Source organism: Hyperolius riggenbachi, chromosome 11, assembly GCF_040937935.1.
Source record: "Hyperolius riggenbachi isolate aHypRig1 chromosome 11, aHypRig1.pri, whole genome shotgun sequence".
Classification (NCBI taxonomy): domain Eukaryota; kingdom Metazoa; phylum Chordata; class Amphibia; order Anura; family Hyperoliidae; genus Hyperolius; species Hyperolius riggenbachi.
This window is the reverse complement of record NC_090656.1, coordinates 55,708,148-55,720,786: the sequence shown is the minus strand read 5'-3', so window position 1 is coordinate 55,720,786 and position 12,639 is coordinate 55,708,148. Positions and strand designations below refer to the sequence as shown.

Below are 12,639 nucleotides of genomic sequence, written 5' to 3'. Positions count from 1 at the left end.
GGTTGTTGGAGATGGTAGTAACCCAGGAGGTGAGCTCTGGGCTGGGGACTCTGGCGACTTCAGAGCCCTCAATGACAACCAGGGGGAGTTGGGGGTGGGGGTTGAGCGGGGAGGGGATTATTCCTGAAATCATTCAGGGTTATGGGGAGGTCACTCAGGTGCATTTCACACCAAGCTTCACGAGATGCCGATGTTTCCTCCTTCCGTCATGGACCGCATCCCGTGACCCTGTCCACTAGCTGCGGTATTGAAGTGCGGTGTGCGGCGTAATTCGGTTTTCCAAACACCAACACTACCAATAATATCTTTAGACTGAAACTGGAATCTCATAGAGTAGAAATATAAAAGCCATAGGTGGGATTTGGTGAAGCTCAGCAAGCTTTGGTTTGCAATGAACTGGCTGGCACACATTTTTTTTTTCTTTCTATAATAGCAATAGGGTTTAATGACTATAACTGTGTATTTTATTAGCTGTTCATGTATGGGAAAGGTGCTTTTGCAAACAAAAGTAAAAGATTTAGTGAGGATCGCCGCCTAGTGGCAGGACATGCCATTGCACCTGCTCAGCGACTTGTTTATGCTTCGATATGCCGTATGTTGTTATTGATCTCCATGACTGTTGCAACATCATGCTATTGTCTTATAAATTCTGAATGGCTGAGTTGTGAAATCTGTTAGCACCCTCTCCTTACGGGGAGGTAAGGACGCCATTAGCATTACGAAGCGCCACCATGACCTCTCACAACCCCCTCCAAGGAGTCTGCTAATAGTGAAGCTCTATTTTGTTCCAGAGTGCCTTTTATCAGAAACAAACAAGCCCCAGTTACCTGCAACATTTGCTTAATGATCGCACTGATAGGAAATACTCTGATAATACGCAGACCAGCTGGCTGGCGTCAGCCAATCAGATGTCAGCCTGCGATTGGAGATTAGATTACGGGGGACTATATTTGTGTCACCGGGAACCAACACTATTGATACAGAGATAGGCTGGAGAGCGGACTTTGCCTCCTGTGATAATCGGGGGAGAAAAAGATTACTTTTAACTATTAGCACACTGACTGCTCTTAATATTAATGACTGCAAGGTCAGGCTTTTCTCCTGATAAAAGGGCGCTGGTAAACAGAAAAGCTGATTAAACCGGATTTTCGCCTGAGACATTTAGTGCCGTGGGTTCTGATGGCTCGATGCAAAAATCCTTATTTTGCATAAACTTTGTGGAAATTTGTTTGTATTACGAACTTGAGCCGGAGTATCAACCACAATGTATCTAACCTGCCCTATATCTGGTATCTCTTTGGCGTCTTCTACAATCCTGTGATATGGAAGAGTCTGGACTTTGCGTGGTTTTAGGATTATATCTATATGCTATCAGCCCATTTTGTGACTTGTAACTCCCGCACAACTGTCCAGTTCAGCGTAGTGGCAAACATTTGCATGTGTCACAATTGGTAGAGCAAATGCAGTTTGGTAAAAATATTAGGCTGGGTGAAATTGGACCCTCGCTGGGGCTAACAGACCACTCTCAGCAATTGATTTGCAGAAGTTAAATGTCCATGCTCAAACCAATCATTTTCAGTGTAGCCAAATTGTGTGATCCTCATGCTAACTTTGGCGGTAACCTATCTTCAGAGGCTTCGGCATCATGTCTTCACAATCTGTATGTGGCCCTTTTGATATGAAATGTCTCCAGTAAGGCTGCATACACACTTGAGATAAAAGTCTTTGGAAAAGGAAAGATCACAGACCAATGTTACCCCATTCCATGTAGTATGAGAGCCATACCTACACAGTCTATTCTATTGAGCTGAACTCCCCATCAGATAAAAATCTTTGCAAGATGCTGTGCACAAAGATGCTGCACACATTCAAAAGATCTGTTCCTGCAAAAGATCCGTTCCTGCAAAATGCATTCATATCTATGATATCTGCAGATCCTCCTACACACCTTGTTTAACAGACAACCATCTGCATATCTGACAATTATCTGCAGATCTGAAGATCCATCCTGGTGGATCTGATCTGCAGATGATTGTCCATTAAACAAGGTGTGTATGATGATCTGCAGATCTCATAGACTATGGATGCATTTTGAAGGAATGGATCTTTTGCAGGAACAGATCTTTTGCAGATACTGATCTGCTGAATGTGTACAGCATCTGTGTGTGCAGCATCTTGCAAAGATTTTTATCTGATGGGGAGTTTAGCTCAGTAGAATAACTGTGTAGAGTATGGCTCTCATACTACATGGAAGGGGGTAAAATTGGTCTGTGATCTTTCATTTTCCAAAGACTTTTATCTCAAGTGTGTATGCAGCCTAAGGCCACATACAGACATCAGACCATAGTCTTTGGAAAATGAAAGATCACAGACCAATCTTACCACCCTTCCTGTAGTATAAGAGCCATACTCTACACAGTCTTTTCTATGGAGCTGAACTCCACATCAGGAAAAAAATCTTGGCAAGATGCTGTACAGACACAAAAGATCAGTATCTGCAAAAGATCTGTTCCTGCCAAAAATCCATTCCTGCAAATTGCAATGATAGTCTATGAGATCTGCAGATCATCATACACACATGATTTAACTGACATTCATCTGCAGATCTGCAGATCTGAAAATCCATCCTGGTGGATCTGATCTGCAGATGAATGTCAGTTAAATCATGTGTGTATGATGATCTGCAGATCTCATAGACTATCATTGCAATTTGCAGGAATTGATTTTTGGCAGGAACAGATCTTTTGCAGATACTGATCTTTTGTGTCTGTACAGCATCTGTCTGTGCAGCATCTTGCCAAGATTTTTTCCTGATGTGGAGTTCAGCTCCATAGAAAAGACTGTGTAGAGTATGGCTCTTATACTACAGGAAGGGTGGTAAGATTGGTCTGTGATCTTTCATTTTCCAAAGACTATGGTCTGATGTCTGTATGTGGCCTAAGATGCATTGGAGACAAAGAAAAAAAAAGACAGGAATAGTCTGTGTAATAGACTCAGATTAGTTCTAATTTCTCCTTTTTGGATCAGGTCCATTGTTTTTATGTGTTACAGCCAAGTGGGTTGCTCACAGTAACAAATTTGCCAATCCTTGTATGCAGTTGGCAACCTCCATGTTCAGCTATGGGGAATGTATTTGTTCTGTTATTAGAAGGCTGACTGTGCTAAAATATAATAATGCTTAATAGATAGCTATCCCCAGTTAGTGAGGAATCTATGAGCGTCATTTAAATATTTGAATGAACTGATTTATTCCAGCTCTGTTCATTGTGATTTGTGTGGGTACTTCACTTCTTCAGGTATTCTGTGCCGGAGATCAGTTTTGGAGAGTTTGATGACTACAGTTTGATTGACCTTTACTTCTGCCATGACTGTATGATTGTGTCATTGGCGGTTTTTGGCATAATTGAGTTTTTTTGTCACAATAATTATGCCCACCTACACAGTTTATTCTATGGAGCTGAACTCCCCATCAGATAAAAATCTTTGCAAGATGCTGCACACATGCAACAGATCAGTTCCTGCAAAAGATCCGTTACTGCAAACTGCATTCATAGTCTGATATCTGCAGATCTCATACACACCTTGTTTAACAGACAATCTGCAAATCAGACAATCATCTGCAGATTTGAAGATCTATCCTGGTGGATCTGATCTGCAGATGATCTTGCACAATTGTGATCTTGCCTTTTCTAAAGACTTATCTCAAGTGTGTAGGTAGCATTAGGCTAGGTTCACACTTGAACAGGACACAATTGGCCAGCGTTAGCTGACAGTGCAGTGTCCCCTCCCATGGTCTGTAGTGGTGTGGTTGGAGTCAGGGGCAAATGCATTTCAACCATAGGCAGTGGCGTATCTAAGGATCTATGGGCCCCAGTGCAAGATTTACATGCCCCCCCCCAGCACTCATAACAATTGATAAGGCACACCAAAACCTGCCAAGGACAACCACAGTGTCAGAGGTGGAGGGTGGACTCTTTGGGGCCCCGGTGTGGTCGCTACCTCTGCACCCCCTATTGCTACGCCACTGAACATAGGCTATATGGGAAACGGATTTTGTTCTCCAGAAAAATTGTACAAAAGTGTGGTCTGCTTACTGCAAACGGAGACAAACAAGGGCCCACTGAAAGTAGATCAGTACAAAAGCAATCTGCCAGCGACTTGCCAATTCCTCAAATAGGGTCAGTCCCAGGATAGTAGATGCTCATATCAACAAAGGATCATTGCCCAGTCAGTCTGCAAAGGGTCCGACCTGGTGACTGCCATGTATGTGTGTTCATAGCTTAGTCCTAACCCCGAGTAATGTTTGCCCTGAACGTACACATTAGATGGCATTTTGTCAGCAGTGTCTGCAGGCAATTCCCAGAAATGAATACATTCCTTGTTCTAGCAGAACATGCCCAGATGTAGCCACAGTCTGATTTCTGTGGGCGTTCCTCCACTGCTGCTGACCACCTGCACTTGTGTGCTTACAAAACCTAGACACAGCACTTTGACCAAGCCAATCACATTGCAGCAATATTGCACTGTATCTTACATCAAATGTATGTAGAGATATAGGTGTAGCACTCATGTTTATTGGCCGAGACAGCCAGTCCGGGGCCATCCCTGCCAATAATCTAGTATCTGTATACCAGCCTACTTTCAGGAAATGATTTGGCCTAGGCCGAGGTTACTACTTTGCTCCTTATCCCTTCTGCTCTTTTGTGCATAGCCCTTCAGCCCCTCATCCCTCCATTGCAACGGAACGCAGCGCTAGCCTACAGCCTTGTATAGCTATTGGCCCCAAACTGTCACCCTAGGGTTCGCATCCACATAAGTGTGTATGAGAGAGGCTGGCACCTCTGTCAGTCATTGTGCTGTTGGGCAGGTGCAGCCAGATATAGTACAAAGCTGTTCCTGCAGATAGCAGGCGTTGCTTAGCGGGTGTGCAGTAATGCAATGGGTAAAGTTCATTCAGCATCATTCCCGCATTATCATAGATGGGACACTATACTACCTCTTGCAACGAAATTTCCACCCCGGCACAACATTTTTAGGTGATGTTGATAGTTTGTAGGGCGTGGTACATGAGAAATCCAGGACGTTTATCCAAACCATGGATATCAGTAGATTTGGCCAAGCAGGATACGATCGCCTTAGGTAATAATGCTATATTGGGACATTTGTGTGCATGTCCTGGGAATGTAACCCGCTGTGAGTGGCTACTGTGCCTTGTCCCTGTTTGTATTTGTCCTTCCAACCACCACAGAGGCCTTATCAGCGGCTTTGTGTGTTTTCCTTGGTGGGGTCTGATACAGGGAAGATAGATGGATGTTGTTCACATGGAAAGTGTCAAGCCGAAAGCCTTATCAGCTTAACATGAGTGGCCTGACCTCACTGCTCCCATGTTAGCCTTATGTTAACAAACAATTGTGAGGACTGTCAGGTCAAAAATGAAGGCAGCCAGTCAAATGAACTGTTTTTTTTGTCTACTAGCAGCTTTAGCATCTGTAGCTGGTGAACCACAAGTCCCAGTGCCTGGGAGCACTGTCAGTAGTAGCTTTCCAACACTTGTTCCCTTGTGTAGTCTATTGCCACCAGCATGCATACATCAGCGTTTGGTACACTTGTTAGCAATTCCGGAGGTGAGCAGTCTCTGAACAGTAATGGTAAACACCTCTACATTATTATGTATTCATTTAGTTATGGATTTGTATAAGATGAGATACATGGGATTTACAGTAGGTTCCAGTGACTAGTTGGTTGTTAGTTTGATGGGTCCTAGCAACCAATTGGTCATTTGATTGACCTGGTGCATTTATAAACTAACAGACAAAAATACTAATTATAAGCTAATTGACTAATCACACAATTAATAATATATTTCTTTATGCATTTTTCAATGGAGAAATGTGGTTAATTTTTATTAAGTGGGTAAGTGAACTAGTAATTTTAGCTTTGCACTTTTTATACATAGGTGCTGTTGATGTGTTTATCATAAACTAAGAATGCAGATATGAGTGTATTATATTACCAGGCATATTGTTTTGTCATTGACCTGAAAAAGTGGGGGACTCCCACAAGACTAGTTGTCTTTTCTCCGTTTTAAGTCCTATAAGTGTGACTAGTGCATCAGGAGAGGTAGGCTTCTGTTGCCTCTCCTTTTTAGCTATTTTAAAGTGTCTTACTCTCCCCTGGGTGCCTCCTACCTCCCCTTATATTATAAATGTACCACAACCTGCCCCTTTTCTGGGCGGGGGCGGAATAATCCCCCACAGGCGCATATGTGGTTGCTTTACAGTGGCAACCTTGAAAAGTGTGACTACCCTTTGTTTTATACCTTATTGGTTGTTGTACTTGCAGTTCGCACTATTGGCTTTTGGTTGGGGTATGCCTACTATGTGTTAAGAATAGCAGAATGAACGACAAAGAAAAAAAATGATGTATTTTGCAGCATAATATTCCATATGCATTTGTTGTACAGCTTGTGCCATGGATTCCATCCTTCTCAACCAACTTTTGACAATAGAGGAGTGTATTAAAGGGCAATAAAACCTGTATAAAGAGTACCACTATCACGTGTATGAATATGTGTAAAATGTACATTTGTAGCAAAGTAAAATAAGCTATAAATTACTTTTCTCCTATGTTGCTGTCCCTTATAGCAATCCGTAACATTTTGAGTGAGTCCATTTCCTCATAGGGGAGTCTCAGGCTTTTCTTTTGTTTTAAAAACAAAAAAAAACAAAAAAACACTTATTAAATGGCAGTTTCTCAGTCCAACTGCCAAGATAATGTGCAGGTGATTTGGGAAGCCAACTGGCACTTTTTATAGATCATTTCCAATGTGTGCTTGTGTAAAGAATCAAGGAAATACAGAAAATCCCCATAAGGAAATGGACTAATCCAAAATCTGTCAGTTTTACTGCTTACTGTAAGCAACATCGACTTAAGAGAGAAGTAATGTATAGTGCATTTTACTGAGGGACAAATGTACATCTTATATGTATTTTCTTTTACATTTGCACTAGTGGTCAATTAAAGTGCAAAGTTCTGTGAAACTTGAAAGCACAGTGGCATTGCTAAGGAGCTCTGGGTCCCTAGTGCAAGTTTTACTTTGGGCCACCACCAAGTACTCTACAGCAGTGTTTCTCAACATTTTATTGATATGTACCCCTTCTAAAACCCTGTACTCACCAAGTATCCCTTAGGATACTAAAAATGATCACATGTACCCCTTAACAAATATATATTTAATCATAGTACATGATAATTGGTTCTAAACAATTTCCAAGAATTTTCTATTGCTTCTAAGTAGCTAAAACACTAATTTGGTGGTGTTTAAATATGATTTATCATTTTCTAAAACTCGAAATTTGTTATTCTTGGTTAAGTATATCAAGCCCGAGTACCCCCTGGAACCATCAGAAGTACCCCCTGGGGTACGCGTACCACATGTTGAGAACCTAGGCTCTACAGTATATATAATGATATGTATGGTGCACCAAAACCTGCCAAGGACAACTACAGAGGTACAAGAAGGGGATGGGGAACAACTTGTTAACGATTAAAAGCATCTATAGAAGCAACCATTACCAGCATAGGACCAATAAAGAGCTAATATTGTGGTCAAGGAGGGAGGGCACCTCTGGCCCAAGGGTCCCAGTGCAGTTGCAACCTCTGCATCCTCTATTGGTACACCACTGTGAATGCGTAAGTTGGCGGTCATCCACCAGAAACTGTTGATAAGCCTTCACTCTTTTCTCCTCTCTCTGTAGATGAGCTGGTTCTGGAGATCCCATCACCCACTGGAGTGAGCCAGGTCCGTGCTCAGGTTGATCTGCCCAAGGGCTTTGCCTGGGGCCCCTACAGAGGAACGTTCACAGGCTGCTCCTCCTCTCCCCCTCAGACTGATGCGGTAAGTGGGAATAGCTGGATTGTGTCTTCATGTTCAGTTACAGAAGGTGAGGAATTATACTTTATTGATGCTCAAACCTTCTGCAAAACTTTAAGCTCAATTCACAAAGCATGATCGCATTCAGTAATGCAGAAAACAGCTGATTTTACCAAACATTTTGTCAAATGTCAATTCACTAAGGTCGTTACTGCATGAGAAAGTAAAATTGCTGACTTGTTGGGTAAATGCCTCAATCAAAGTAAATTCACAAACATTAGAGCATGCGCTAGCACAAATGAGATGTTCAGTATCTCCAGCCTGGAGCTGTCAGTAACTGACAATCAGCATTTGGTAAAATAGATAGGCAAAATAGACAGCCAGTAGGAGGAGCTACCCCGGCCTACTACTCGCACCATTGGTACCAATGTACTGCTGGGCGGAACATTAGAAAGTAAAAAAAAAAACATGAAATGCAGGAGCAGGGCACATTCAAAGAGGCTTCCATGTTTCCCTTTAGATGTGCACATCTATAGACTGATCATGTGTGCTAAATGCCCCAATGTTATGTACGTGGGAGAAACTGGACAAACTCTGCGCAAACGTATGAATGGACACAGGCACACTTAACGATACCAAATCTGAACTCCCAGTTGCTACACACTTTCGTTCCAACGGACACAGCATGTATGATCTTCGTGTCACTGCCCTGAAGGGTGGCTTCAAAACGTCAAATGATCAATTAATAGCAGAAACAAAATGTCTAAATTGGTTCAAAGATGTGGACAAGAGCTTGAATAAGGACAAAAACTTTTTATATTGGTATGAGGCTGATGATATTTGAACTCTTTTTCAGACTATATAGCTGAACTTGTGAACTCAGAATTTACGATACTTCTATGTCAATCCAACTCCCAGGTCTGTGAGCATGGAGTAAACAAGGATCCTTATCTCAGCTAACAACCTCTCACCCCATTTAGATGTTCTGTTTCAATTAAGGCATCTTAATGACATGTATTTATGCTTGATAAAAAATCTGTTTTACCTTTTGATGTTGCATGTATATAGCTGTCTGTACCACCAGCCTGCAAACTAACAGGATGTAAGCCCGACAAAGGCTGCAAGGCCGAAAGCTTGCTTATTCTTATTCATTTTTAGGTAGCCAATAAATGGTAACATCCTGATTTAAAACTTTTTGTTTTTAGGGAGTGATTACAGCATCAGATTTTTCAGTAATTGCTTTAGTATCTGTATTCCTAGTTCTTATAGGATCTCTACAGATCTAGCTAGTTATAAAGAAGCCATGAGGCACTGGGGTCCAGAAAGAGGACTGTTACAAGTAATAGCGTTCCTCCAGCAAACCGACCATAATATTTTACTTGAGGGGTAAAATAAAGCAAAAAAGGACAAAATGTGAGTTTCTCAATCTTCAAGCAGAACAGCAGTGATAGGCGGGGGGGAGCGAGAGGGGTCGTTATCTCCTGTGCTTTAAGGTTAATGCTGGAAATATTAGACAAAAGCAAGCTGGGTTTGTGATAGCGATAGATGGCCGTTATCTCTGCGGAATGAAATCCTTCATTAACCCCTTATCTTACCCCGTTTGGGGTGTTATGATCTTGTGGCGCCACTTGTCCAGACACAAGACAGGCCAGTGATTGATTCTGCCCAGATAGTAGCAAGCCCCCCCCATACTTCATTTATTGTCTAAATATTTTTGCTGGTGTTTTCAGCATTCGTCCTGCTTGTTATCGGGTGTCTTGATGGTTTGCAGCCTTACTCATCTCTGCCTGACTTCCAAGGCTGATATCCGGCTAGCCCAGGGAGGGGCAGGATGCAAATGGTCATCCTTAGCACTTCAGGCATCCTCTCCACTTCCTCCTCCCTCCTCGCTCTTGGCTCAGCATCCCCTTCTCTAATTGTCACATCCTCAAGGGCTGCTTTCCACTCCTTCTGTGGGGGTCATATTTAACTGCCTCTGAACTTCTGGATTATCAGCAAGAAGCGGATAGCTTTATTACCTTAAAGAGAACCCGAGGTAGCGTACTGCAATCCTAATAGGACCCAGAGGCAAGTCATGTGCACAAAGACATGCCTCTGGGTCACTATTGCCTCTGCCAGTCATCCTGCTTATCCTCTGTCTCTTATGCTCCTTTCACACTTTAAAAATGACCTTGCAATACCCTATGATACAAAGTATATGATCATTGTAAAATCACGTGGCAATTGCTGTACAAAAGCGATTTTGCAGAGATTTTATCACAAAGAACAAAAAAGGAGCACAAATTTAAAATCGCTTCAAAAGTGCTCATAAAATGTACTCAGTGATTGCGATTGGCCATTTCCTGTGGCTTCAGCCACAAGATACGGTAGTCACACTGCCTGTTTTGATATGTCAATGGGAGAGTTTCTATTCTCTTGTCATGGGTTGGCTAGCAGACTTGCAAGTTTAAAATCGCTATCAAAACGCTGAGATCCTCAAAGTCCTATTAAATCACTCAGATAATGGCGTAGGATCCGTGTTTGCGAATTTGACAAATCACAATCGCTCCTGTGGGCTCTGCTCAATCCACTTGCAAAAGTCTAGTGCTTTTGGAATCACCTGTGATTCCAAAGCCTGTCTAAGGCCACATACAGGCATCAAACCATAGTCTTTGGAAAATGAAAGATTACAGACCAATCTTACCACCCTTCCTGTAGTATAAGAGCCATACTCTACACAGTCTTTTCTATGGAGCTGAACTCCACATCAGAAAAAAATCATTGCAAGATGCTGCACACACAGATGCTGTACAGACACAAAAGATCAGTATCTGCAAAAGATCTGTTCCTGCCAAAAATCCATTCCTGCAAATTGCAATGATAGTCTATGAGATCTGCAGATCATCATACACACATGATTTAACTGACATTCATCTGCAGATCAGATCCACCAGGATGGATTTTCAGATCTGCAGATGAATGTCAGTTAAATCATGTGTGTATGATGATCTGCAGATCTCATAGACTATCATTGCAATTTGCAGGAATGGATTTTTGGCAGGAACAGATCTTTTGCAGATACTGATCTTTTGTGTCTGTACAGCATCTGTGTGTGCAGCATCTTGCAATGATTTTTTTCTGATGTGGAGTTCAGCTCCATAGAAAAGACTGTGTAGAGTATGGCTCTTATACTACAGGAAGGGTGGTAAGATTGGTCTGTGATCTTTCATTTTCCAAAGACTATGGTCTGATGTCTGTATGTCTCCTAAAAGTGCTCTAGTGGGCCATAGCCCTACAAGCTGACCTAAGCTTGCTAGCAGCCATTGAGAAACTCCCAGTCACCACTAAGGATCATGGGAAATGCAGTCATGTGTTGTGTTGGTCATATATATGTAACAAGACTCCTGTTGAAGCATGTGATCAGGTGATAGATTTGCAAGGCTCTGATTAGATCGATGTGATCACGTCCTGCTTTCAGCACATGATTGTGACGAGCAAATCACAGCTTTACAAATCTGTAACACATCTTGAAAGCGATGATGTACTTGAAACCGCTGCAACTGTAGGCATGGCTGGGGAAAATGGCAGAGCAGCCCCCCCGAAGGGAAGTCATTCTCACCAACACACACACCCCAAATGGCCCACACTATTTACATATTTATGAACTCTATTTTTGTTTTCTATATCTTATTACATCGGGGGGAGGGTGGTGTTCCATGTGCACCTGCTGTATTTCTGGTTTGCAGAGTTTTGAGATTCTGGCTTAAAGGCAATGGGAACCGCTAGTTTAAATAAAGAAACCAGGAGAGGGTAGGCTCTTGGTCCTAATGAGCCTTCTCTCTCCTCTCCCGGTACCCACGGTGCAGCGCTGGCTCCCCCATTTAAATCCCCTGCCAAGGGGGACCATGGAAGTCTTCGGGAGCAGAGTCCTCCCGAAGGCAGGCGGCTCCATGCTGCGCACGCGAGGCAGGGCATTCGCAAGTGTGGAGTGAGCCATCTTTGGGAGGGCTCCCGAAGACTTTCCAAAGTCACCTTCGCATGGCGGAACGGAAGGAGCAGTATTTGACCAATTTAGTCAAATACTGCTCACGGGAACAGCGCTGCATCGGGAGAGGACCCAGAGCCTTCCCTCTCCTTAGGTAAGTATCTGGTTTCATTTTAAAACTAGCGGTTCCCATTGACTTTAAAGGACAACTGTAACAAGAGGTATATGGAGGCTGCCATAGTTGTTTCCTTTTAATCAATACCAGTTGCCTGGCAGCCCTGCTGGTCTATTTGGCTGCAGTAGTGTCTGAATCATAATCTTGTCAGATCTGACAATACTGTCAGAGACACCTGATCTGCTGGATGCTTGTTCAGGGTCTATGGCTAAAAGTATGATAGCCAGGTAACTGGTATTGTTTTAAAAGGAAATAAATGGCATTGGATGGAAGACCTAGCTGCCACCTGTTTTGTGTATTAATGAAGGTGGCTTGGGGGCAGCAGACAAGATGCACAGATGGGCACAGAGGGGATCCCTTTATGGGAATGGCTCCCAGGGCCCCAACACTGCAATACCACGCTGGGGAACATGGAGGCAGGGAATCAGAAACTGATGTGTGAATGCTGAAATGTTCTCTAAAGTGCTGACAAAAATGGCACCATTATAAACGTTTCCAAAAATCTGAATAATAATGCTTGTGTGGAATACAGCGCACATTGCTACTTCTTTATACCCTGTGTTATGATTGGACACGTCTCCTAGGAAAATCATACAGCACATAATGGCAGGAATACATCTCGCTGTA

The 12,639-nt window shown here is 42.8% G+C and overlaps 1 protein-coding gene across 7 annotated transcripts in view; it reads left to right on the top strand.

Annotated features, from left to right (window-relative positions):
* Nucleotides 1-12,639, top strand: part of ZFPM1 (zinc finger protein, FOG family member 1) — a 312,656-nt gene that overhangs the window by 263,700 nt on the left and 36,317 nt on the right. For all 7 annotated transcript variants that reach the window (XM_068260644.1, XM_068260645.1, XM_068260648.1 and 4 more), the window contains one exon: nt 7,758-7,897. In XM_068260644.1, coding sequence (XP_068116745.1) covers nt 7,758-7,897 — 140 coding nt within the window. The remainder of the gene's footprint in view (nt 1-7,757; nt 7,898-12,639) is intronic.